The sequence below is a fragment of the Eupeodes corollae genome, chromosome 1, assembly GCF_945859685.1.
Source record: "Eupeodes corollae chromosome 1, idEupCoro1.1, whole genome shotgun sequence".
In the NCBI taxonomy this organism is placed as follows: domain Eukaryota; kingdom Metazoa; phylum Arthropoda; class Insecta; order Diptera; family Syrphidae; genus Eupeodes; species Eupeodes corollae.
In genome coordinates this window covers 59,553,657-59,580,314 of record NC_079147.1, presented here as the reverse complement: position 1 = coordinate 59,580,314, position 26,658 = coordinate 59,553,657, and the positions used below count along the sequence as shown (strand labels likewise).

The 26,658-nt window shown below is 33.0% G+C and overlaps 1 protein-coding gene across 17 annotated transcripts in view; it reads right to left on the bottom strand.

The window, feature by feature from the left end:
• LOC129940273 (polypyrimidine tract-binding protein 3) overlaps positions 1 to 26,658 on the bottom strand; it is a 768,555-nt gene that overhangs the window by 56,240 nt on the left and 685,657 nt on the right. For all 17 annotated transcript variants that reach the window (XM_056049404.1, XM_056049544.1, XM_056049470.1 and 14 more), the window contains one exon: positions 14,999 to 15,270. In XM_056049404.1, coding sequence (XP_055905379.1) covers positions 14,999 to 15,270 — 272 coding nt within the window. The remainder of the gene's footprint in view (positions 1 to 14,998; positions 15,271 to 26,658) is intronic.

The window sequence follows — 26,658 nt, the reverse complement described above, 5'->3', positions numbered from 1 at the left end:
CGATTTCTAAACGACGAAGGTTGACAATTCTTACTATTAAGGCACCTGGATGAAAAGAGCATCTAATAAATTGTTAAAATCAACTTGAAGATCCTAATGCAAAAATTAATACAAGAATGCATTCTTTTTTCGCAGGAATGTGGATTTAAGCACTTCTGTTTGCAGACGATATATCTAGTCATGTTTGAAATTGTCCGAAAACTCTGCAGGTCATGTTTAGGAATAGTTAAGAGGTTTTCCCAGTATTATCAGCTACGAAATTTTGGATTTTAATAGTAAATATCCATAAATTGAAGGTTATGGTTCTTAAAAGTGGATGTGGACGTAATGCACCAAATGAAACGAAATGTTTTAATCTCAGAAATATTGTAAGTTTGCGAGACTACAAATACTTTGGGATTACAGTTACAAATAATTTCAATTTGGAAACCCACTTAAAGGAGAAATTGGTTAAGGTGGAAACTGCTATTAATATGACATGGAAACAATGCTTCATGAATAAGTGCATAGCGCGCATAGTAGCAAGTTTAAAGTATTTGAAGCAGTAGCTGAGAGCATACTTTTATATGCATCGCAGTTATGGGGTACAATTCGGTTGAAAAACTCCTTAAGGACTTTATAAATAGAATATTTCATTTGCCGAAAAATACGTTAAACTATGTCATCATGCGGGTCTCTTCCCTTTGTTTATAAAAATGTTGAAGTTACAAATATACTTCTTGCCTTATGATTTAAAATTGAATGATTCAGGGCCGGTAAAAAGAGTGCCCATAAAAGTGATCCAAGATCAAAAAAATTGGTACCTAGAGTGGCTAAATCTTGCTGAGGAATTGAGGATTTATCAGCTGCTAAAAACATCTTTTGTGAAGTCATTTTAAAGGTTGATGAGAAATGTAGAGCTGAATATTTGTATGTATTGCTGAAGCGTCTTATTAGTTGTACAGAACAATTTACAGCACATTAAATAATAAATTGCAGAGAACAATTATTTTAAGGGTTCTAATAATGTCCATGTGCTTTCTATGATGGTCAGAATACGTGGTGAACTTATCGATTAAAATTATGCATTCTAAACAGGCTTGTTTTACCTTTACAGTGTAATATGTGCAACCTATCAGAAAGAAAGGATACTGTCCAGTAGAACATCAGAAAAATTAACGCTTTTGATCTTCAATAGTTAGGAAAGATAACAAAAAGATAAAAGTTTGGATGTTCTAAAAATTTAAAGCTTCATTTCCTTTTTCGTTTTACCATGTTTGCTATTTAAATTTTAAAAACATGACATTACGATAGTAGACAAGTCGAAAAAAGTGGATCTCCCCATTCCGTCTGTCTGTTTGTCTATCCTAGCTATAACAGCCCAAACTATTGGGTCATTAGAGTACAAACTTGGAGATTATTGTTTTTACAAATTTTGCGTCAGAAGACCCCATACATCTTTTTTGATCTTTTACAACGCAGAGCTAAAAAAAACACAGTGTACATTAATCTTAAGCTTTTAAATAGCAAAATGGAAGGAAATGACAGAGATTGGTTAAGGATTCCAAATTCTTGATGTGCGGCCTGAAAAAGAATCTCTATACATGAAAATAAGTCTTAAATTGAGCTTTAACAAAATTTCCAATCACTTTCCTAGGATGCAAATAAAAAAACAAGATGGCAAAACAGTCCTTTGAGGACTAGGGCTTAGTGCCTTACAACTCACAATTGTTTTTTGTTTGCGAGAACTCTGCTATCAGGAATGGAAGGGACCTATTGTTTTAAGCTAAATCCGAACAGCTAATTTGAGAAAAAGCTTTTCATGACAAGTATTAAACTTGGAGGGTTTTTCAATTTCTCGCAAGAGGCAGTACCCGTGAAAAGAAAACTTGTAGATGGCACCGTCAGAAATCTAACTGAAGACCTCTGGCTTGTTAATTCAACGCACTAACCATCATACTAGTTTTCCTAGGATATGAGCTGTTTTAAATTCAAATAAAAAAGGTTTTACATTTGAATCGGGAAAAAAAGCGATAAATAAAAATGAATATAAGGCCCATAGGGCGCCTAAAGGTACTGGTACGCAACATTTTTTTTAGGTTTCTATCATTTTATGATGTTTATTTTGATTTAGATCGCATATTTTTGTTTCTTCAACAATATTTTCCTTTATTTGCCGTAAGAAAAGAATAGTGAACCTTAAAAGCCTATTTTGACAACCTCTTTCCCACCATTGTCAAACTTTAAAAGTAAACTAGGCTCTAAATGTTGAAACAATAAAAACACTGAAAAAGATTTTATAAGACTCTTGGAGAACCTCCTACAAAAACGTCCATAAACCTACCTCCCAGTTAACAAAATAATCCTTTTGTAATCACACCTCAATCTATCAAAACAAATAACTACTATTAAAAGCTCAAAAACCCATCACTTCCCCTTTTCCATCAACAAAAGATTTAACTCTTTAAGCATTAAAGAAGAAGAAAAAAAAGAAAAGTAGCTAAATGGCCAAAGACATTCAAATTGAATAAAAGAACTTATCACACCTTGTGATTACTTGATGATGGATTGGCAACAGTATTATCTTATACAATACCTTACCTACATACATATAAATATATATATAAAAAGTATGTTTACTTATATATAAGCCTAGATAAATTCTCTAGAATTCTTCAACTAAACAATGCTTCATCACCTTAAACAAGAAAAAAAAATCTACCAAAGCTAAAAAGAAAAAGAAACTTTCTTATATTTTGTTTTTGAAAGAAAAATGCCTTAGGCTTATTTTCTAAGACCATTTTTTTGTATTGTTGTTGTTGTGTTTTCTTCTGACACACAGGATCAAACAACACAAAAGGGTTAGCCCTCGAGTCCCATTGTTTTGTTTTGTTTAGGTTTTTTTTTTCTTTTTTTATTCTTTTCAACAAAATTTGCCAAAGTAAACAAATCTGGTCAGGACGACTGATCCTTAGAAGAAGAAGAAAAATCTGTAGGAAAAGCAAAAGAAAAATCAGGGAGATTTGTTGTACTTTGCCAAAGCTATTGTGTGTCAAGTCAAAGACGACAGCTTAACCTATTGGCAATCTAATTTATAAAAATATCCTTAGCCCACCTGTCTTCACAGCCCCCCTCTACATTCTCATCCACCTCCTCCTCTTCCTTGGTGGCTCAGTGTGGCAGGCAGCATGACCAAGACAGATTTGTATTCTTATCCTTTGCAAAAAGATTAAGGAGCCAAAGTCACCTGTTTTTTTCGTCCTTTCTTCTCTTTATTGAATATGGCCTTGTCAGTGGTTGTTAGTTTTATAAGATCCAGCAACGAAAAAAAAGTACCAAGAACGTTCTGTCATTTTTATCCCAGTTAGTCTTCTTGTTGCTCTTACCACTCTCCACTCTTCTTCTCCCTCATCTGAGCTACCATCAAAACATCCTCTTGGGGATAAAAATAATCCTTTTGTCGCACGAGAGAAAATAGAATGTTTATTCTTCGAATTAGGCGGTTTGGAAAAAATAAATGTACAAGGATGTTTTATTTTACATACCGTCATACATAAACATACATACATTATATTGAATCTGAATGAGATGTTGTTTTTTTTAGGTTGTGTTCCTAGTGAAGCCTCCGGACTAATATTTAAAACATTTCTAGGTAGTATTTTTTTTTTTTTTTGGTGTTGTAGTCTCAACTCCTTGCAGACTCATTCATCTCAATTTTCTTTTGGAATTTATTTGTATTCTGTTTTTTTTTACTTCTTTCAACTGAACTTTTACACGTTCTTAGCCCAAAAAGAGAACATGCAATGAAAATGTTGAGGAAGAAGAAAAATATACAAACCTATGCAAGAAAAAGTAGATTAGATTCCTTGGGGAAGTTAAAACCTTTTTGCAAAGAATTGTTCTTAGAGTTTTCGTTTTCGTCGTGTTGGTTAGAATGGTTGATGTTTCTTATGTTTTTTTTTAGAATTCTAAATTTATGTCAAACCTTATGAACTTGTAAGTTTTAAACCATGGTTTTTGTTGGATGTTTCTTTTTTTGGTATTTTGGAATGTCATCCATCAAATTATTATCTTGAACTTGTTACCCAATGTTTTATGTACTACACACAAATAGTTAGTGTTCTATAAAAATTTAATAGCGTAGTATAAAATTGCGTTGGACTGTCATGGCAGAGGTCTTGTATTCAATCCCTGCATGCCAACATTGGTCAAGAGATGAAAAAAAGAGAAAGCGTAATGTCGTTAAACACGCTCGTTTGAAAATATTGCTTTTGCAATACACGAATTTGTCGATTGTTTTTTCGTCGACTTGTTTCACGCTTTAGAGGGGTTTGACATCTTTATATTTATATTTGTAAAGCTACGCAAAAAGCTTTGCTAACCCAATTATTCCAAAACTCTAGAGGTATTAAGAACCAAAATTATTCAAGTTATGACTGAAAGACAATCGCATGCTTTCTTAATTTTTCAAGGCGATCATTTCAACGACATTTTTTATCATAAACAAATGTTATAGCAAAGTCCCGATTTTACAACGATATTTCATTGTCATGAAGAATTTATCGCTGTATGACAAATGAATGGCCCTGTATTTACTCAAAAATAGCTAGATATGTGAAAAGTTAAAAATACACTCATAAATTTAATCCCAATTGTGACCAATACAAGTAACCAAAATTTAAAATGAAGAAAGGACTTATACGCCATAGGGATACGTTCAACTTTGTATTACCTTGACTATCAAATTATTGGCATTGATTATTGGAGCTGTAAATACCTGTGGTGGCTTTAGTTTATTGACATGGACTTTTCGCATAAAATTGAAGAAAATCTCTTAAGTAGAAGTTTATCGGGGAAAGGCGGGTAACAAATTAGCAATGTCAAGATGTTTTGTTTGGGTTTTCTAGGACGATGTAAGAAAATTTTCTCAACTTCTAATTTGGCTGCTATTTATAAGACTTATATACGGCTTAAGCTCCTGCAACTTACTTAAGCTTCTTGGACACTATTAAAAGTAGAGCCAATAAATTGATTGGTGATTACATCATCATAAGTCAACGCTAGAAAATAGTCTTAACATTTCTTTTCTAACCCTTTTTATCGTTATTTGAACGGTTTATACTCTAGAGAAATGGCAAGCTGCATTACTCTCTTAAAAAAGTTCAACCGTAACACTGCGCTTCCAGGAATGGTAATAGCCGTATTATCAAGTATAAATATTTGTTCTATTACGTGAATGTGGAATGCCTAACGCACTCTGTCTTTCCCAGTTTTTGCATTATTCAGCAATTCAAAACCAATGTACCCTGAGACCTTATTTTCCAAATGCTCGCACTATGTTTCATATCAAAAAATTATTCAAAATATCTGATTTAGTGAATAAAGGTCAAAGATGGAGGCAGCCTTAAGTCATTTTCAAAAAGGTGACTTTTTTGGTAGTTCAAGTAGAACGAGAGAATTCATTTAGAAATCGGGCTCTCCGGTGAATGCAATTTATTGAATAGGAATTTAATTCAATTTCTAACTTTACCTGAAGTTAAGGTAGATTTTGAACACATATGTATCAGTGGACGTTGGTCAAACATTTTATTAAAATTTCCGAGATCAGTTTTTGGAAATAAGGAACGCTACGGGTTTTTTTGTACTAGGTTGCAAAACTTAATTTAAAAAAATGTATAAAAGTCCATATTACTATCAATTAGAGGCATTTGGCATCAGTTCGGAACATAAAGACAATATTTTGGGTATGTCACGTCTCAATTTGACAACACGTGAATATTCTAAGAACTTGAATTGTGCTTTCTGCAATAAGCCTTTCGAATTCGGCATGCAAATTGTAGGTACCCTAAAGCCCTGACCTACTTGCACACAGGAATAGTTGAAAGTTGTAAGACAATAGGCCCTAGTTTTCTATTATCTGTTGCACAACATATTTTTTGTATGTATAAGACATTTAAAGTTAAAGATTGCTGTGGCTAATTTTGATCAACTGTTCGAGAAATAACATGGCCAGGAAAATTTTATTCCCAAATTACGATTGTTTCGGTGATTTTGTAGTACCTAACGACTTCGGATCTCTTATTGAAAATAAACTTCGTCAACATCAATATCATTTAACTTCAACCCTGGCCATACAAAAAATTAACTGTAACAGTTGCATCAATCTCATTTACAAAAAGAAAACGTGCTACCATAAAAGAACGTTAAGGATAAAGAGACTTTGAACAATAATTCTCGGATTATCCAAAATTCAAAAAGGAATAATTTTTAATGAAAATCTAGATGACTTGTATGCATTTCTTTAATCAGCGAAATACGGCGTTGTTGGTGATCGACCGGATTAAGTTTCTGTGTTAACTGAACTTTAAAAGCCTTAATTTGAAAGCTTTAATTTGAATGTCTTCAAAATACTTGATTGCCTTCATTCAAAATACTGTGTTATATCGTTTATCGCAAAGACCGGTGAGAAATTGACATATAACGCAATCGGATTATCATAACAACTCAAATTTGACTCCCCCCCCAATTCATTTTCCAGGCCGAAAGTGTTGCACCGTAGCACAAGAGTGTTTTAGTCTTGCGAATATGACTTCAAGTTTGCATTATTTTTGTAATGAATTTTAACTATTTAACTATATAAAAACGTTGGGTTATAAAAGCGTAGTTTTTGTTTGACGAATGTCGTCGAAAAATGTTAGATACCCGCAGAGCAGGCTATTCAAAATGAAACCTCTTATTGGAAAACCCTTTATTGGCAAAATAAAATTGAAATCTTTAAACAAACACTAACAAATTAAGATTTATCTTTAAAATACAAATATTAAAAACAATCATTCAAGAAAATTTAGTGGAACTAAACTACTAGTAGGAAGAAGGCTCAGGAAGGCCAAAAGAACGACCCCAGGGGAAGATCGCTCAGTGAGAAAAAGGTTCTTAAAGGTGGGCTCACAGCACTCAAGTTGGAGAAAAAAAAGAATCAAAGAAAAACGATTGCTCTGGGCTCAAGAGCACCTAAACTGGACTTAAGACATGTGAAACAATGTCATCTTGAATCAAAATTTAAGCTCCATATTGGAGATGAGAGGATTCTTGTGTGAAGAGAACTGAAAGAAAGGCTAAGCTATGATTGAATTTTGCGGATGCCCGCTCCAAACTGAATGAGCTTTCTAGAATTCAAAGTCAATGCAAAAGTCTACCTTCGAGAACTGAAAAACGTTTTATAGCAAACGGTGCTAGAGCTTTTTGGAGATACTTGCAGTTTCAATTTTCAAAAGGGCAATGTTCGTGTTATGTTTCAAAGGAGACCCTCTAAATTGCGCTAACTACAGAGGCATCGGCCTCCTCAACATTGCATATAAGATCCTTTCTACCGTATTATGTGAACGTCTGAAGCAGTCTCTCAACAACCTGATAGGTCCTAACAATTGTGGCTGTAGACCAGGAAAGTCCACTATCAACCAAATATTTACACTACTACAGATCTTGGAAAAAACCAAATCGATACCCACCATTTCTTTATAGATTTTAAAGCCGCGTACGACAGCATCCGTAGGGAAGAGCTCTTCAGAGCAATGTCTAGTTTTGGCATCCATTTCAAACTTATCCGTTTCTCCAGAATGACTATCTAGAAAGCTCTATTAATGTCGCTCTATTAATGTCGAAAAAGATCTCACCGATGCAATTGAGAAAATTTGGTTAATAACGAAACTTGGGGTTGCGAAGAAGCGAACAGAGTTTCGGGCAAAACCCTATTTCGAAAAGAATCATGAAATTCAAAATAAATTTGAACAGTTTCAAGGCATTGTTTAAAAAAAGTGTTACCAACTTTTTTTTATAATTAGCGAACACTAAAGGGGTTTGGTTTTGTATACCTTTAATATGCCGAAGATACAGTGTGAGCATTAGGAAAAGAGAGAGGGGTTGGATAGGAGAAGGTGTCAGTGGACATTGATTTATATCGATTGATTGATAGAGCGTGGCAAGGCATTCCGCATTCGCGTAGTACGGCTAAAAAATGAATCTCTGTACTTCATAGTGCGGCTGAAGTTGGGCTCAAGGGTAAACTCATGGGTTTTTCTAGAAGCGCGTTTTGTTTGATGGGAGATATGCAACTGGCTGTTTTTACTGAGTGAAATAATTGAAAGAAAATGAGACTGGGATATGATTTTTGATACAAAATCTTAAGTTCCTAAAAATATTCTTGCAACCATTAACGAAAAAGTACAAATTTTAAACTTTGCTTCAAAACTTCTGTTCGTATCTAATATTGTAACAAAATTTGTGAATCAGTAAGTTTCGCCCAAAACTAAATTATTTCGAATTGTCGGTATTCAATTCTATTATAATTTCAATTGAATAAAGCTCTTAAAATAATATTCTCTATATGAGTAAATATATGTTATTATTTTGTTTTAATAAACAAACTTGTTGTCACAAAATTAATCTATACATGCCTTCAGGTTGTTCTTCATCATATATCAAAGACATCGTACCTATGAGTGATATTAACAAAGATGGCTTCATAAATTCTAATTCTAATTTACAAAGATTTAGAGAATAGTGTCAGAATGTAAACTTAAATATGTATAGGTGAGGTAGGTACGAGTATGTATGTTATTTAGGCATAGTAATAAAAAGAAAATGGAATTTCTAAATAACGATACGGGGAAAGGGTATCATCATCAAATTTGAATAGCATCATCATTCCTTTCCTTCGTCTTTATCTTCATCTTCATATTGTTCAGAAATTCCTCTAAATTACCTATTATTATCATTCAAGGCTAAAGTTAATACAAATTGAGTACCAAAAACCCAAATTGGTCTATTTATAAGGTTATAACATCACAACTACCCAAGTATCTAGGTATAGGTATGTACCTTAATGAAGAAGAAGAAGCCTTAAATATATTTACATACATACATTTATATAATAATGTGTGATGAGAGAATTAGAAATTAATCATTGCTACACGCACATAATTAGAATATTGTTACAATTTGTGGTTTGTTATGTAAAAGAGGCGTTAAATCTTTAGGTAAGAAGGGGTTTGTGAAGGATGGGTGGGGGTGTGCCATCACCGCCATTGCTGCCACCACTTTGTGGTTACATATCTTTTCTCTTAAAATTGTTGACGTGGATAAAGCCACAACATAGATAGATAATGATCAAAGGTATTTCAAGCGAAATAATATTGTTGATTGTTTCACTTATTTTCGATAAGGAGTTTGAAAAATTCTTCAGAATTTCTTGTTATATATTTTTGTTGTTATTGTTGTTGTTTTTGTTGGTTGTTAAATTGCTTTATGATAAATGCGTGTAAAGGTATGAGAATAGAACATAGGTACTCTCTACTCATACCTATGTTAACACAAGTTTATTTTTAGCCTGAAAACATTATGAATGATGATTAATTAATTGAGATTTGAAATTCTATTAAATAAATTCTCTAGAATTACTTGAGGCAATTTTACCTATGTACACACAACAAAAATAAAAAAAAGGAATTTCTGATCTTAACATTTCCGAAAAGAAAATTTAAATTTATTTTTTACTTCACTCTTTCATCAATGAAATATAACTTCATGCATACACAGCAATGGCCAAAATAATAGAAACAAAACTCAAACATTTTAATTATGTCCTAAGACTTTGTGTAAGGACGAAAAATCATAAATGTTACAACTTAATTAGTTAAAAGTAAATGTTTTGTTAATGTTTCTTAAATTGGGATTTGTATTTGACAAAATTTCGTGTTTCGTCTGTTTTTGTGAAAATAATATCAAATGTGCAGATAGGACTTTAAAAATATTGACAAATTTGGTTGATCGCAATTACAACTGTCCCTTCGAATAATTTGATTATTTGAAAGCGTAAATTGGCAAATTATTTATAATTGCAGTAATTTAGAATTGGTTTTTGCTATGTTTCGGAACATTCCTTTAAGAAAATTCAAAAAGATCAATTTGGTTTAATAAAAGATTGTCTAGGATAAAAAATGATTCAAAGTGTTTTTGGTCATTTCTAAATGCTAAAAGAAAATAAAGTGGAATTCCTTCCAGTATTTCTTACAATTGTATTTTTTCAGAAAATTTAGAAGTTATTTGTAATAAATTTGCTTTATTTTCCAATCAAACTTTTTTGATTTGGGTTAAGATTGTAATGAAACATTTAGTTTCAATTCTTACATTAATGTTGGTGACCTTATTATTATTATATATAAGACTTTATCGACAGTTGATGTTTTAAATGCTTTATCGTCGTTTGATAACACTTTCTCTGCCGCACCGGACAATATTCCACCTTTAGTTTTGAAATTTTTTAAATATAACCTTAAAACCCCACTTTAATTTATTTTTAATTTTCGTCTGTTTTTGTCCTTGAAACAATGAGTATTTTAAGATACATGGAAACATTCACTGATATCTCCTTTGTATATATCTGGATCTAAAGCATATGTGGAAAATTATAGAACTATTGCTAAGATTCAGCTAATCCACAAATTATTTGAGGCAATTGTTAAAATTAAACTTTATAGTTTCCTGCATCAGCAAGGCTTTATGAGTGGTAAGCCTACTGCAACAAACTTAGCAATTTTTACTAATAATTGGTTGCTTAGAAAATCGTACTCAAGTGGATGGAACCTACACAGATTTTTCCAATGTGTTTGATCGGGTACAACATAATATTTTCTTGAAAAAACTTGAATTGCTTGGCTTCAACTCGAATCTCCTAAAATGGATCAGAAGCTATTTGGTTGTATGCAGACAATATTTTAAAATTGCTAATGATGTTTTCAATGAAATACAAATTTTTTTAGGTGTATCACAAGGTAGTCATCTTGGCCCAATTCTTTTTATTTATTTAAAAATTTTATTTAAAAATGATTTAACGAATTGTATTAAAAGTTTTAGATGTGATTTATATGCTGATGATTTCAAGATTTTTAGTTCTGTAAGTTCTTCATCAGATGCTAGTAAAATTCAATTGGATATTGATAATATTATCAAGTGGTGTTATAAATAGATTAGATTTTAATGTAAAAAATTGTAGTTTTGTTACATTTTCTAAAATAAAGGATCCGATATGTTTTGATTCCAAAATTGAGAATCAGTTGTTAATGAAATTAACAATTCAAAAGGATCTTTTTGACTCGAATTTGAATTTTTCTCTTCAAATTAATAATATTATTTCAAAAGATAACACCATGTTGGGATTTGTTTCAAGAACTTCTAAATCATTCGAAGATCCTTATAATTAAAAACCTCTTTTTGTATCCCTTGTAAGACCTTGACTTGAATACTGTTGCATAATATGGAATCCTGTTAGACAATCAATTATTTTAAGGTTTGAAGAGGTTCAGAAGAGATTAACAAAATTTGCTTTACGAAAGCTTTATAATTATTCAAATATGCCTGAAACTTCTAATCCAATACATTGTTTTGCTGACGATGGTGCTCAATAAATTTCCTCTTAAACAGCATTGTACAGTTGAGAATAAAAACCTCGTGGAATTTAATGCTTCGAAAACTCAATGCTTTAATGTATCGTCAAAGCGATATAAACCCCCTTGCCTGTCTACAACCAATCACCTTTTGTGGAAATATCTCATACGCGTTATCGGCAAAAATGCTGCAAGATGTTTGAATTTCCTAAGGCTATGCTAGAAATTTGTCTTCCCTTCTGAACTAGATGTTATCAACAAGACTTATATATGTCCAAAGCTTGAGTTTAACTCTGGGCTGGTGCACCTGAAACTTATATAAGCCTCATGGACAGCATTGAGCGTAAAGCATTAAAATTGATTGGTTATGATTAATAGGTACTCAAGGGGTTATTAATACCCTTAACATCTTTGAAGAAAGAAGTAAAGTAGTAGTGCGTTAGACTGTCATGCCAGAGGTCTTGGGTTCGATCCCTGCCTGTGCCATCTAAAGTTTTTTCACGGGTACTGCCAATTGCGAGGAATTGACAATTGCCCTTCGGAATCGGCTAAAAACTAAAGGTCCCCTCTATCTCTGACAACAGTACTCGCACACAGGAATGGTTGAGAGTTGTAAATCACTAGGCCCTTATCCTCAACGGACTGTTGTTCCACAGAATTTTTTTTTATCATGTTTAAAGTTTAAAAACAGTCCGAGCTTTAGGTAAATAGAGAAGGATTAAAGAGGAGATACCGATGCACATTCTGAATATCAAAATATCAAAAAAAGGATTTTTATACTTGACAGTACGTCCGAAATTAAGCTCAAAGTAAAATTCAAGTGCAATCCTAGAAGTTTGAGTATTACGGTTGAATTTTTTGAGGACGGGGGGGGGGGGGGGGTGCAACTGGCTAATTTAACAGAACACTGTTTATAAAAATATCGTTAGAACAACGATGAAACATTGCAGCGGTTTTCGAGTGTCGTAATTGTTTCGGTAAAAGTTCTATCGCCCATTATTTTAAAAATAATTAAACTTCTTTAACAGGTGCTCCTTAATAACCCAAATATGCTAGTTATATTCAAGTTTTGGAGGAATGAAGGCTTTTTTAATTACAGCCAGATCAGAAGGGTTGACAAATTTGGAAATATCGAATATGTGATCATTCCATTTATGGTGATCTGTAATACACATAACGAGTACTGGAAGTTGATTAGTTTAATGGTTGCGAGTGCCGTTCATGGATAGCGGCATCAGGAGTGAATTTTGCCTTAACGACAGAAGACAGCATTGAGTTTTCAAAGCATTAAATTCTACACGGCACAATGCTTTTAAAATAAGAGTTGAATGGGCTTATTATACGCTGCTGTTGAAGATCTAAATCCGAAGGACAATGATGTAAATCTAGATTTGAACATGAAAAGATGAGAGTACAAAACGGAGCCCGGGGGAACACCAGCATTTATTTTATGAATACATTTTATAAATCAGACTTGAAACCATCCAATACAATTTGCATTGAACGGTTTAGAAAGGTAATATCTAACCCAACGAAGAAGCGATTCATCGGTACCAAAAGCACGCAGTTTCGATAAGAGAGCTTGATGCTAACGTCTATCAAATGCCTTGGAAATATCAAGTGCAATAATCTTACCTTCTCCAAAACGATGTAAAGATTTGTTCCACTGTTCGGTGAGATGAACTATAAGATCACCAGTGGACCTACTGCTACGAAAGCCATACTGCCGGTATTTTATGGGTTTATGCTCTAGAGAAATAGCCATCTCCATTCCATCCCTTAAACTATTTAACCGTAATACTCAAGCTTCTAGGAATGCAAGTACAGGGATTCTTTCTTTAGCCGTACAACGAGAATGTGGAATGCCTTGCTAAACAAAAACAATGTGCACCGACACCTCCTTTACTTTTGTGTCGCATTTCAGCCTCTTGTTTTGAACTAAGTCCACTAGCGATTTGGCCTGAAAAGTGTTCCTTTGATTTTGACCATAACTGTACACATAAAGATTAAAAAATTTAAACATTATATTATTGTTTTAGGTTTGCGTTCTAAATCAATTTGTTTATTTATTTGCTCGTGGTTTTTTTTTCGTTCTCAATAAACTTTTAACTAATAAACCATTTCTAACACAATTTATAACTAGAAATACTAATTAATAATTGATTTTCAAACCTAAATGCAAAACAAAAACAACACAAATATTTTTTTACTGAGTATGTTTTGAATTTCCCATAAATAAATAAAGACCATATTGTTTGAATCAATATAAAACTCAACGTGCTGCTCCTGCCTATATTTTCTGCATACAATGCCAATTAATACAACAACAATAACAACAACATCGAGAGGAAAAAACCCTCGAGGGTGCGAAATTCAAACAATAAAGGTAGAAATAGCTACCTCCATCAGGATCCTTCACATATGCAACAACAGAACACATCAAGGCAAAAAGGACCTCCGAACAACACATAGTGAAACATTTCTCGATTCAACTAAAAACTGGTAGAAATGGGAAATTCACCTGAAGCTAATTCTAAAATTGATTGTTTTTTAAGTTCGTGGTAGTTATGGTGAGAGGGAATAAGAGAATAGAGGCGAGTGAGCGAATGAGTGAGTGCGGGTGAGTGAATGAATGAAGCTCGCGGTATGTAATGTAGTTAGTGATTGTGCCATTTTAGTTGGTTGGTGGTTTTGTCATGTGCTTGCTTCATACATGTCCTTCGATGGTCAGAAAATGTTTTCACATTTTTCAACCCTCGCCGAAACAACCCCTCATGGAGCGAAGAAGAGGAATGTTCGCTATACGACCACTAGCGACGCCTGGCGCCATCCATCGTCATTGCCACCGAGCCATCATAGTGCAAGCTTGAATTTTTGTTTATTTCATTTTGTATACTTTGTTGTTTTTTTATCAACCAATCCCCTCTCTCTCTCTCTGTGAGTCGAATTCAATGGCTAAAGGATCAAATGAAATCCTTTTTTATTTCGGTCTTGCTAAAAAAATCCATATCGTTGGAGTTCATACTGTACAACTTCTGCACACCGAGTACGGTCTTTTCTATGTTCCTTACACATTGGGAGGAAAAACAAATGAGTGAGCCTAAAACGTATAATATACCCTATGACGAAATTGTTGATACAATCCGAATGTTTCGAGGAAAAAGGAGACTCACCCCAGTTTAAAAAAAAATAAGAACTTTTTAACGGGTTTCACAAAAAAGTTACATCAGCGAGGGTGGGTGGTTTGAGAAATTTTGAAATTAATTAAATTGTGTAAAACCACAGCACGTTCCAATGGATAGACCAGACCAAGTTCCTATAAAAATAATAATAACAGTACCTATGCTATACCTACTGGCAAGGCGCGGTATTGCAGGGTGAAGTTAATTTAGAAACCTTTACCTTTATACCATCTAATTATAAAAACAATATTTTTTAAAAGAACAATAAGATAAGGCACGAATGAATTATTATTAGGTTTGTTTTTTCTTTTTTTTTGTTCCCCCTCTCCCCCTTAGTTTTCTTTTTTTTTCTCTTCTATTTTTATATTTATTTTTATTTTTAATAAATTAACTTACCCCAATGGTGTGGCTTTGATCGGTCTTTAACTCGCGATGATTTGAAAACTGAACATATACCATACGACCTCGCATTTGTGGTGGATTGTGTGTATAACAGGTAACCATAGCTGTGGCTGATACCTCATCGGCCATCTCGAGAAATGCTTGATTTTTACCTTTTAAAACAAGTACATTTGTGACACGACCAAATGGTATACCCAATGATATAACATCTGGTTCGCTGGATTCATTTGGAATGTTTCTAAGGTGAATTACTTTGGAAGGTTTGCCTAAAAGAAAAAAAAAAAAAAAAACAAATTATGTTAAGAAATTAATATGAAATTTGAATGGTATAATAATTTAAATGGTATAAAATCAGAATAATTGACATTTAGGTTAGCAAATAAGTATTTTTGTAACACATTATAAAAATACAATTTGTTTCATTTATAAATTAGCATTTAAAGTTTTAATGTCTAACTGTCTATAGAACTGATTGGTATAATGTTATAAATATGATAGAGGAAAAGAATTCTTTGTCTAAAAGTTACAATTGATGGATAGATTTGTTTATACTCCTACTACCGCATAGTAAGACCGAAAGTTTTTTCAAATAAATAAATCTTTTGATATTCTCCTAAATTGTGATTGGTATAATTTGTAATGTTAAACGTACCAATGTAAGGTTAGAAGGAATTTAGTCAAATTTAATGCATTTTCACTTCAACCTTGGTTGAAATAAACATCCATTTTATTGGTAGTGCATGTTGGTTAGTGCGTTGGACTGTCATGCTAAAGGTCTTCGGTTCGACCGCTGCCTGTGCCTTCTAAGGTTTTTTTTTCAAGGGTACTGTCTCTTGACAAATCCTCCAAGAGTAATTCTTGTCATGCAAAGTGCTTTCTCAAATTATCCGTTTAGATTCGGTTTTAAACTGTAGGTTTCTTTGATCCTAGACAACATTACTCGCACACAGAAATACTTTAGAGTTTTAAGTCACAAGGCCCTAGTTCTCCACGAACTCCTGCACCACCCAATTTATTTATAACTGACGAAAAACAAAAAACTATTGTGCGATAGTTTATACCATTTATGCATAGAATATTTAAATACAATTAATAACAATTCCAAGTGAATTTTTCATTTTAATCTTGCAACTGGCACACCCAAAGAAGCATACAAATAAAGGAAATTAAATATACATCACTATTTTATTCGACCTTTTCAGATAATGCTAAAACCACTTTGATGGAGAGTTAAATACAAATATGAATGTCTTATTTCATTAAAAAATAGATTTGTAATTAAAGTTTTACTCTTTTCTTTAATAGTTTTAAGAAAACAAATTTGTATACCAGCTAAAATAAGATATGATATTCATTAGACCAAATAATGCCATTCAGGAGTATGAATCAAATTTAAACCATCAGTTTAGGCATTCTTTTTACAATAAACAGTGATGAAATATTCGTCTCCTTGAAGAATATTTCTAGAGTTTTCCTTTTTTAAATTAAACAACTTCTTCGTACGTTGAACAAAAACAGAATAATACAAATTTTATTTCAAAGTCAAAACATATTTTACAAAACATAAGTGATCATATATAATTAGAACAGTAGATTTTATATAAAGTATTTTTCATTTGCAACATTCCCACTAAAACTTTATTTGATAAAATCTAAAAAATGCCCATTAATTTCGAAAATTTAATATTCTTTGCAAGAGGTAAAGATTTAGTAAAAATGTCTGCAACCATATTGTTTGTATCTATTGTACTTAAAGTGATTTGCTTATTAATAATTGTTTCTCTTACAAAATGATGACGAACTTGAATGTGTTTTGTACGTTGTCTATAAGCTTCATTCAAAGCAAGATCAATCGCTCCTCGATTATCACAAAAAATGTTGGTTGGTGTTAGGTTTGTATTAAAAATTTCTTCTTCAAGACCTCTTAACCACAACGCTTCTTGCACTGAGGATCCTAAAGCCATATACTCAGCTTCGCAGGTCGATAATGCTGTAGTTGTTTGTTTTTTAGATCCCCAAGAAATCGCTCCACCTTGACTGAGCAACACGTAACCTGTGATTGACTTTCTCTCATCTGGATCATTGGCATAGTCAGCATCACAGAAACCTTTTACATTAAATTCTTCTGACTTGAAATAGTTCAATTTGTAGTCAATTGTTCCTTTTAGGTATCGCAACACACGTTTAGCTGCCTTCCAATGTTCACGTCCGGGGTTATTGTTGAAACGACTGAGTAGGTTTACTGCATAACATATATCGGGACGAGTTAACTGTGCAGCAAACAACAAACTTCCGGTTAACTCTTGGTAGGGAATTTTAGCCATTTCTTCTTCTTCTTCTTTTGTTGAGGGACTTTGTTCTTTGCTCAATTTCACATTGGAATCTAAGGGTGTACTAACTGGATTACATGATTACATGCTAAAACGTTCAAGCATTTTTAAAATGTATTGTTTTTGATTTATTGATATTTTTTTCTTAAAATCATATTCTAAATGTAGTCCCAAAAAAGACTTTGCTGGTCCAAGCACTTTTAATTTGAAATTTTCTTGAAGATGTTCTACTAATTTATTTCTTGAAATTTCATTTTTCCAAAGTATAAAAATGTCATCTACGTATACCATCAAAATTAAAAAATCTTCAGAACCTTCGTCAAAAACATAAATACATTGATCTGTTTTCAACTGATTGAATCCAAATAGTTTTAATACTTGAGTTAACTTCATGTTCCACATTCTTGACGACTGTTTAAGTCCATAAATTGGCTTGTGAAGTTTTAAGACTTTACCTTCTGGTATATCGAGACCTTCTGGAGCTTTTAAATAAATCTCCTCTTCAAGATCACCTTGCAAAAAGGCTGTTACTGCATCTAAGTGATCAATATGTAAGTCTTTGTTCAGTGCTAATGATAAAAGGTAACGCATCGAGTTGTATCTAATAACTGGTGAATAAGTCTCTTGATAATCCACTCCACTACGTTGTCCACATCCTCGTGCTACAAGTCTTGCCTTGTATCTCGATATTTCACCTTTTTCATTTCGTTTGGTCTTAAAAATCCATTTTGTTGTTAAAGCCTTTCTTTCCTCTGGTAGATCTGCTATAGTCCATGTCTTATTTTCTTCCAATGAATTAACTTCATCTTTTGCTGCTTCTGACCATTTTTTTGCGTTTTCACTGTTTATGGCTTCATAATAATTTTCTGGATCATCGTCACAGTGAACGTTATCAGCCAAAAAACTAACACATTTACTCCTTTTTGTTTGGTTTCGAATTCTTTCAGAACGACGAATAATTATTTCTTTATTTTCTGTTGGTCCTGGTATTTCTTTTGGTTGAGGTGAAATAACATCTGCGTTTGAAGTACTAGGTAAATCTAATTTAACATAATCAAGATTTCCTTCTTTTTCATAACAGTTTCCCACTAAATCTTGATTTTTTGCTGTTTGTTCTTGGTTGAATTGTTCAGATTTTTCTGTTGCTGGGAAATACATTTCATTTTCTATAAATGTAACATCACGACTTATTAGTAGCTGTCTCTGGATTGGGTCATATAATCTATAGGCTTTAGTTGTTTTGGAATATCCCACCATAATACACTTTGTGGATTTCAAATCCCATTTCTTGCGTTTTTCCTTAGGCGTTAAAACCATAGCAATGCATCCAAAAACGCGCAAATGAGACAAATTCTTGTCTACGCCACTCCAAATTTCTTCTGGCAACTTATAATTTATCTTTTTTCTTGGAATTCTATTAAGTAAATACGCAGCAGTGCATATAGCTTCTGCCCAATAAAATTTCTTCAAATTTGCATCTGCCATCATGGTACGAGCCATTTCACATAAGCTTCTATTCATGCGTTCCGCTTTCCCATTCTGTTGAGGGTTGTACGGAGCTGAAGTTTGGTGAACAATGCCATTTTCTGCACAAACTTTTTTCATATCAGCATTGCAATATTCCAAGCCATTATCCGTTCTTAATACTTTAATCTTTTTTCCAGTTTGATTCTCGGAAACATTTTTGAAAATTTTAAAATATTTAAAAACTTCAGATTTCATTTTCATAATGTAAACAAATACTTTTGATGAGAAATCATCAACAAAAATTACATAATACCTTGAACCACCAATTGAATCTCGTTCCATAGGACCACAAACATCTGAATGTACTATTTGTAGTACATCGGTCGTAGAACTTTTTGAATTTTGATAAGGAATCTTAGATTGTTTACCGAAAAGACATGAAATACATCGTTTTTCTTCCGAACTTCTTGTAAGTTCTATTCCTCGAGCCTTGACTTGAGATAATTTTTGAAGATCGTCGTGATTTGTATGACCTAAACGTTTATGCCATAAATCGGTCTTTGTAGCTTGAAAAATCTTATGATCCTTTCTTATATCAAGTTTATACATATTATGAACTACCTTAGCTGAACCAACCAATTTACCTTTGTGTAAAATATGACATTTTGAATCATAAAAATTGACAGTCAAACCATTCATTGTCAACTGGCTAACAGACAATAAATTTGCACATATTTCTGGCACCAATAAAACATTATGCAATGTAACGTCATAATATTTTTCGTTCAAAAACACTTGTAAAGGAACATTTCCCCTTCCAATGACTCTTAACTTATTGTTATTAGCCACTGTTACAAACTCTTCTGTTTTGAACTCTTGAAAAGTTGAAAAAATATCTCTATTTTTTGACATATGGGAAGATGCACCTGAGTCTATAAACCAGCTCGTTCCATCATCATTAAAATGTGCGATAAATGAACTGAGAAACCAGCTTGAACCCATACCACCATTATTCGAACTATTTATTTTCGATTTGTTCTTGCAAAATTTAGCAACATGACCTTCTTTGTTACATTTGTAACATACAACACGCTTTGTATCAAAACGACGTTCTCTATGGTCGTGTTTCTTACCTTTGTTGCTATACAGAGCTGCAGCACTTCCGCCGCTTGCACCTGTATCTTTATTGTAATATTCGTAATCTTGAAGTAGTTTTGTTTTTATTGCATCGCCAGTTATTTTTAATTCACTACTTTCCATTGCCATAATCATGGGTCTAAAATGTTCTGGTAACCCCGAAAGTAACAAACTTCCCACCCATTCTTCAGTTACTACCATTCCTATTTGGTTCAATTTTTGGGCAGTATCAATAATAATGTCAACGTACTCACTCATATTTGCACAATTTTCTAGTTGAGTTGTTGTAAGCTTCCGAAGTAAGCCCCATCGTCTTGTAAGACCGGAATCATCATATATTGAACATAATTTTGTCCAGATATCCTTAGCTGTTGATATTCCCTGAATATGCGGATATAGGTTTGGAGATATATACAATATTAGTCTTGACATTGCCTTCTCTTGAATTTCTTGAGACTCTTCTGTCCCCTGGACCGCCTTCCAAAATCCTTGAAGCTTGAGAGCATGTTCGACCGTGAATTTCCATTTATGAAAATTTTCTCTTCCTTTTAGTTTTTCAAATTGTTCTGAAAATTTATCCATTTTTAAACAATATAGTTCTTAGTTACGTAAGTGGATGTAGCGAGGGCCCATAACCTGATGAAATATTCGTCTCCTTGAAGAATATTTCTAGAGTTTTCCTTTTTTAAATTAAACAACTTCTTCGTACGTTGAACAAAAACAGAATAATACAAATTTTATTTCAAAGTCAAAACATATTTTACAAAACATAAGTGATCATATATAATTAGAACAGTAGATTTTATATAAAGTATTTTTCATTTGCAACAAACAGTTTAGTGGTACGACATTCATAAATGAAAAGAACTTTAAGGTTAAGTTAACAGTATATTTTATACCAGTTTATAGTTTATAAGCTGAACATTATACCAGTTTATACATATTATAAATGTATAGTTTTAGTGTAAATTGTAAGCTCATAGAAAGAAAGATAATATATCAAAAAGAACTGAACATTATACCAGTTTATACCAATTCGAAATTTATAGCTTTAGTGAACATAGAAATGAGCACATAGAAATGAAAAACAGTGAAGAAATTATGAATAGGATCAAGTTTTTCATAGTCAGGATTAAAAATGGGGCTTAAAATGGGGCTTAAATTAATAACTAAGATCTAGTTTTGGTATCAAGTATGTTGGTTGATTTCTTATTGGTCTTTGAGCTCTTAAACTTATAGTTAAAACAAATAACTAAAGAATAAAAATCGAAACTATTAATGAAGGTAATTTTCAATCTTTTGGACATATTACCACCACAGAAGCACACAAGACCCCTATTCTTTCAGCAAACCACTAGCATTAGGGCACTTAACTTTTCATCAACAAAACTTTTTTATTTCCATATTTTTACTCTCTATTGTAGATGAGTTTGGTCAACGTACTTAAATATAAATCCAACCAAAACTTAAATAAAATAATTTCCAACAAACTGTCCTGATGAAAATCTATGAAGTGTACATACCTATATAAAGGTAAAGTTATGTTATGTATCTTTAAGGACATTGTGCGGTGCATTATGAACAGACCAAACAAAAAAGAAAAGGTAAAAAAAGGACCTCTTACCTATGTGTATTGTATAGGTAGAAAGTAGAGACCTATACCTAGATGAAAAGTAGAAAATGTGTTGACAAATATGCAAATAAGGCTGACCCCTTTTTCTACTTGATAGCGGTCGGTGGGTCGGTCGGCTTGGAACGCCTTTTCTAGCCATAAACCCGAAAAGCCCAAACAAAATGCTCCAATTTAAGAAGATTACCAACTTTGTTGCAAAAATGTTGTCACATCTTTTGCATGGGTATATAAGGATGTTAAGTTCTCGTCCTAACGTAAAGATACATACACATAACTGTTTTTTTATGCTAAGGGTGTAAAGGATGTGAGGTGACGATGGAACGGAACGGATGGAAAGAGAGAATACGGGTTGAAGACCCTTTCTGTTTCGACCTTATGCCATCACAACATGTAAAATGGCGTTCAACGAGCAGCGAAGTGTAGGTGGGTTGGTGGTTCACTCTACCTACCTTGGCTTTTTTATTGTTTCGGTTGTTAGTGCTTTTATTGTCGTTGGTTATGAAAATTTAAGGCACAGCGTCAACAAATAAAGACATACCGCTCCACTTTCAGGTATGGTGCACAGGATGTTCAGTGTTCACGGTAAAATGCAATAGCAACAGAGACTCTACTAGACTCAAATGCAAAAATAAAAAATAATGTTTTTAGCCTGGCGAACATAGTTGGGAGAACAAAACTAAAAAGTCCAAAAGACAAAACCAGAAAGTAAAATCCCCATTCGGAGGCGACTGAGTGATTTTATTTATGAAACGGATAGCTCGCTAGCTGAGCAAAAATACATAAAGTTTTTTTTTTTCCACAGACTTATGTCCTTTTTTATATTTTTATACGTGTTCTTTTTTTCTTCTTCTTTTAACGTCCTGCATATTTTGTGTGGTGGTGTTGTTGTATACGGATGAACATATTTTCTCTATGCCAAGCACATACATTTGCCTACATAAACTTTTGTTAAGTGGCCACCATAAAACAGTGTATAAGGACTACCTATACTCGTATCTAGAGGTACTATCTCTGTGAATTGTGCTTCAGTTGAGAAGAGCAAGAAGGCCCATCACTGGTTGAATGTTAGGGATGAGTATGGGGTAGATGTGGGTGGTTGGATAAGGATAAGCTTTAGAGTTGTTGTTTTTTTTACTTTTTCGTTAATCTCATTTAATAAATAAATAAGTTCAGTGATGTGAGTTTATTAATTAAAGAAGATTTTTTTCGAATTTTGTTTTCTTTTTACAAAATGATGCAAGAATTGGTTTTTGAGCTTTTTGAATATAAAAATGTGTGTTTGGGTTTATAAGTTTTATATCATGAGGTTCTGAAGTAGGTACAAAAAGAAGGTTGGCGCCGCAGTTGGTGATTGGGCCTACTTATATTTGATTTTTTTATTTACCATAATTAAGAAATTAAAATAAATAGGCTGGTTAAATATTTAAATACCATTGAATTGCATTAAGGAAAGGAAGTAGAGTAAACTAAGTTAAGTAAGAAAGTGGAAAAATAAGACTAAAAAATATTGTAGTAAGAAATATAGAAGAGAAATATAAGCAGGTTGAATATAAAGACATAGCTTTACTTTAGATTCAAAGAATTGTATGATGACTGAAATTCAACTGCTCAACCTTTCTTTTGAACCTCACATCTTAAATAAAATTTTAGTTGAAACTTGACTTTATTTCATTTAAAATATTTAAATAAAAATATACTTGTTAAGGAACTTAGCTCACTTAATCTTTACCTTATCAGCACATTTATTCCGATTCATTTTTCTAATTTTGAACCTACAATGCTGAATTCTTTCATTATTAGTGGAAAAAGCTTAGTTTTACTTTATGATCAATCATCAGTTCTAGTGTTTACCAGACATGAGCTCATTTTCCTAACCTTCGACTTTCAATTTGATATTCACACTAATACCTTAAAATACCCGAATTTCAAAAACATAACTATTCTTAACCTCATAGTGATGATATATGTAAGTGTAAATGGGGATCTTATTCATCCAAAGTCTTCAACAGGGAAACAAGTAGAATTCCTCAATATAAGAGTGTTAAGACATTTCGGTATGCATGTTTCTTTAAAACTAAAAACTCCATCCCATGGAGGAAACTGTGGTTAACAGAAGAGATAAAATCATTTATTAAACAGCGAGATTTGGCTTACAGACGACTGAAGAGGTTTTATGTTGAAATTTTTTATCATTAACCGGTGGACTTGGGGGCCTTCAGTAAACAATCAGCCAACATCAAAGAACAATCAAAGAACATCGCCCCGGTCCGTAAAAGTGTACAGCAGAATCGGAGGAAGTCTATTCTTCCCCGTGCACAAGAGCTCAGCCTTTAGCAGACTTCGGGATTTGGTCCTACATCCCTACAAGATTCAACTTATCCATGAGCTAAAAGTTCATGATCATAGACAACCTCAAACCGTTTGTTCGCTGACTGGCCTTTGAATCCTTTGGAAGAGGAACCTTATTTTGTCCGAAAAATCGTCTTTTTTTACAAGGTGTATTTTTAGATGAATGGTTGCTTCAGCTGTTAAAAAGTTAAATTGCCGCATATGGGGCGAAACCAACTCAAGCGAGGTCTACTGGGTGATAATGCATCCTCAAAAATTTAGCGGTTAGTGTGGATTTTGGACCGGCGCGGCGGTGTAATTGTCCGTACTTCTTTGAAAACGACGTTAGTTAGGCGGTCACCGTCAACAACGAGCGCCACATTACGACGATAACTAATTCCTTATGCCCCAAATTGAACCATATGGACACAGCAAATGCCACGATTGGCATTTTGCATAAACGATTTAAGGGTAAGGTTAACTTTTTCAGGGGTGCTGTGAATTGGCAACCAAGTTCATGCGATTTTAACCCGCTATTCTTTTTCTTGTGGGGTTTCTTGAAGTCGCAGAATCAACCGATGCCCTAAAGGTGAACATAACACACGCCATCGCTCAAATTCAGGGGGTTCTATGCGGAAGAGTAATTTATTCCATTTTAACATCTACCTGCCCTTATTGAAAAACCCTTTGTAACTCCTATATTTAATTTAATTGTTTTGACAAGCGAGTTTCAAATTCAATGAAAAAAAGCAAAAACTCTACTAATGCTTAAGGCCTCCAGCTTTTTAGATTTTAGGTCGAATCTATTCCACCTTTTCTCTCAAAAAAGTTTTTGAAAAAATCATCCAAAGTCAAATACTTAGATTTCCTCACCATGAATATTTATTAACTTCCAAGCAGTCCGGCTTCCGTAGGAAAAATAGTTGTTTACAGCGTTAAAATAAGTGTCTTAAAGGATATTCGAAAGGCTATCGATCTTTAGTATACAAAATTTTTAGTGCTTTTGAACTTTTCAAAGGCCTTTGATATGGTAAACCACCTATTACTCTTCAAAAAACTTTTAAACTAGTTTACATTTTTTTCTAGTACAGTCTGACTAATATACTCTTACTTTACCAATAGTCTAGAATCTGTCGAACTTCATAAAGCTCTTTACAAATTTTTATTTAATAATAATGGAGTACCACAGGGATCTACTCTCAGTCCACTGCTATTTTAAATTTATGTCAATGAACTTCTTTCTATTGTAAAACGCTTCTCAACACGTTTGTGATGTTGCTCAATTTTACATATGTTGTCCATTGGGTTTCATCGAACATACTGCAGTTTCTTTGAATGAAGACTTTGAAGTAATTAGGCGCTGGTCGGACAACCATGGATTAGTACTATACTCGAATTGTGTTGTTATTTCTAGGAATAAGCTAGAGCTTTCAAACGTTCCCCCTATCATCTTAAATTCTTGTCGTATTGAGTTCGATCAAATCGAAAGAACCTAGGTGGAACACTAACTTGGAAAGATAACATCGATTATATTGTTGGGAAGACATGTAGTGTTCTCCGAACGCTTTGGTCTACGCAGTGCTATAAGCCAGTAAAAATAACTTTATTACTTGTAAAAACACCTTTAGCTACTTATTCTAAAAGAAACAAAGTGGTTTTTTTGTAAGAAATAGTCTAAAAAGAAGAGTCTTTGAAAGCTTAAGAAAATGATAACAACAATAACCTATATAACCTAAAAACTGTTACCCAATATTTAAAAATGTATGGAATTTTTTCAAAACCTTTACGAAGTATGAATAAATACAAAAGATTCAATCGTTATTAAATTAATAAGCAAAATTTTCTATGTCGCGTAAGGAAATAATCACCTCAAGTTCAATTTATTAAATGTCGATTATATATAATTTAAATTTAATTGAAAGCCAAACTAATGTTAAAGTGAAGCAAAAAACCATCAAGACCGCCTTCTCAATCTCTTTGTCACTTGTATTTGCCTGATGACATATTTTTAAAATTGCTTCTGGAATGATGGGAACTACACCATCTTTTACATGCAAATGACATAAAGGTGCATATATAAAAGTAGGTATGTAAATTGTAGAAGCTTTTTGTCATATTAGAAAATACATACGCTTCATTGTTGTTGTATTTTTTTGTTCAAACTTAAAACATTACTTATAACAACACAGAAATTATAAGCATACCCCTAGGTACATCCTTTATACTTTCTATATCGCATGCATTGCATATGGTTGACTATACGGATACGTACGCAGGTATATCCTGTATATCCTGGCGCGACACAACGCCCATTTAATTTCTTTTTAATTAAAGTGTAACGTTTCATCACACAAAATTACTACCACCTTATAGAAATACACACAGCCAATTGATATATGAGTAGAGAAGAGTATGAGTAAGTAAGGACGTAGCTAGGATATAGGTATAACGGCACAGGTGGTTTTGTGAAAAGTGAATTTCCTTTGTGTTTCATTTTTTACCCATCATCATCATCATCGTCGTTGTCGTAATCCTCTCCCCTTTCGGCTTTTGTGTATTTAAATCTATTTTCTTTTTGTTGCTTGCTTTTAATTGCACTTGCCAACTAGAATAGTAAAAATTGAAAAACATTTTACAGAACAAACAAAACTATGACAACTGCAGTTTATTTATTGTCCTGGCACAATACCCTTCGAATGACAGGACAATATCCACCCGTTGCGTACGTATATTCAAAAAAAAAAGGATCTATCTATAGG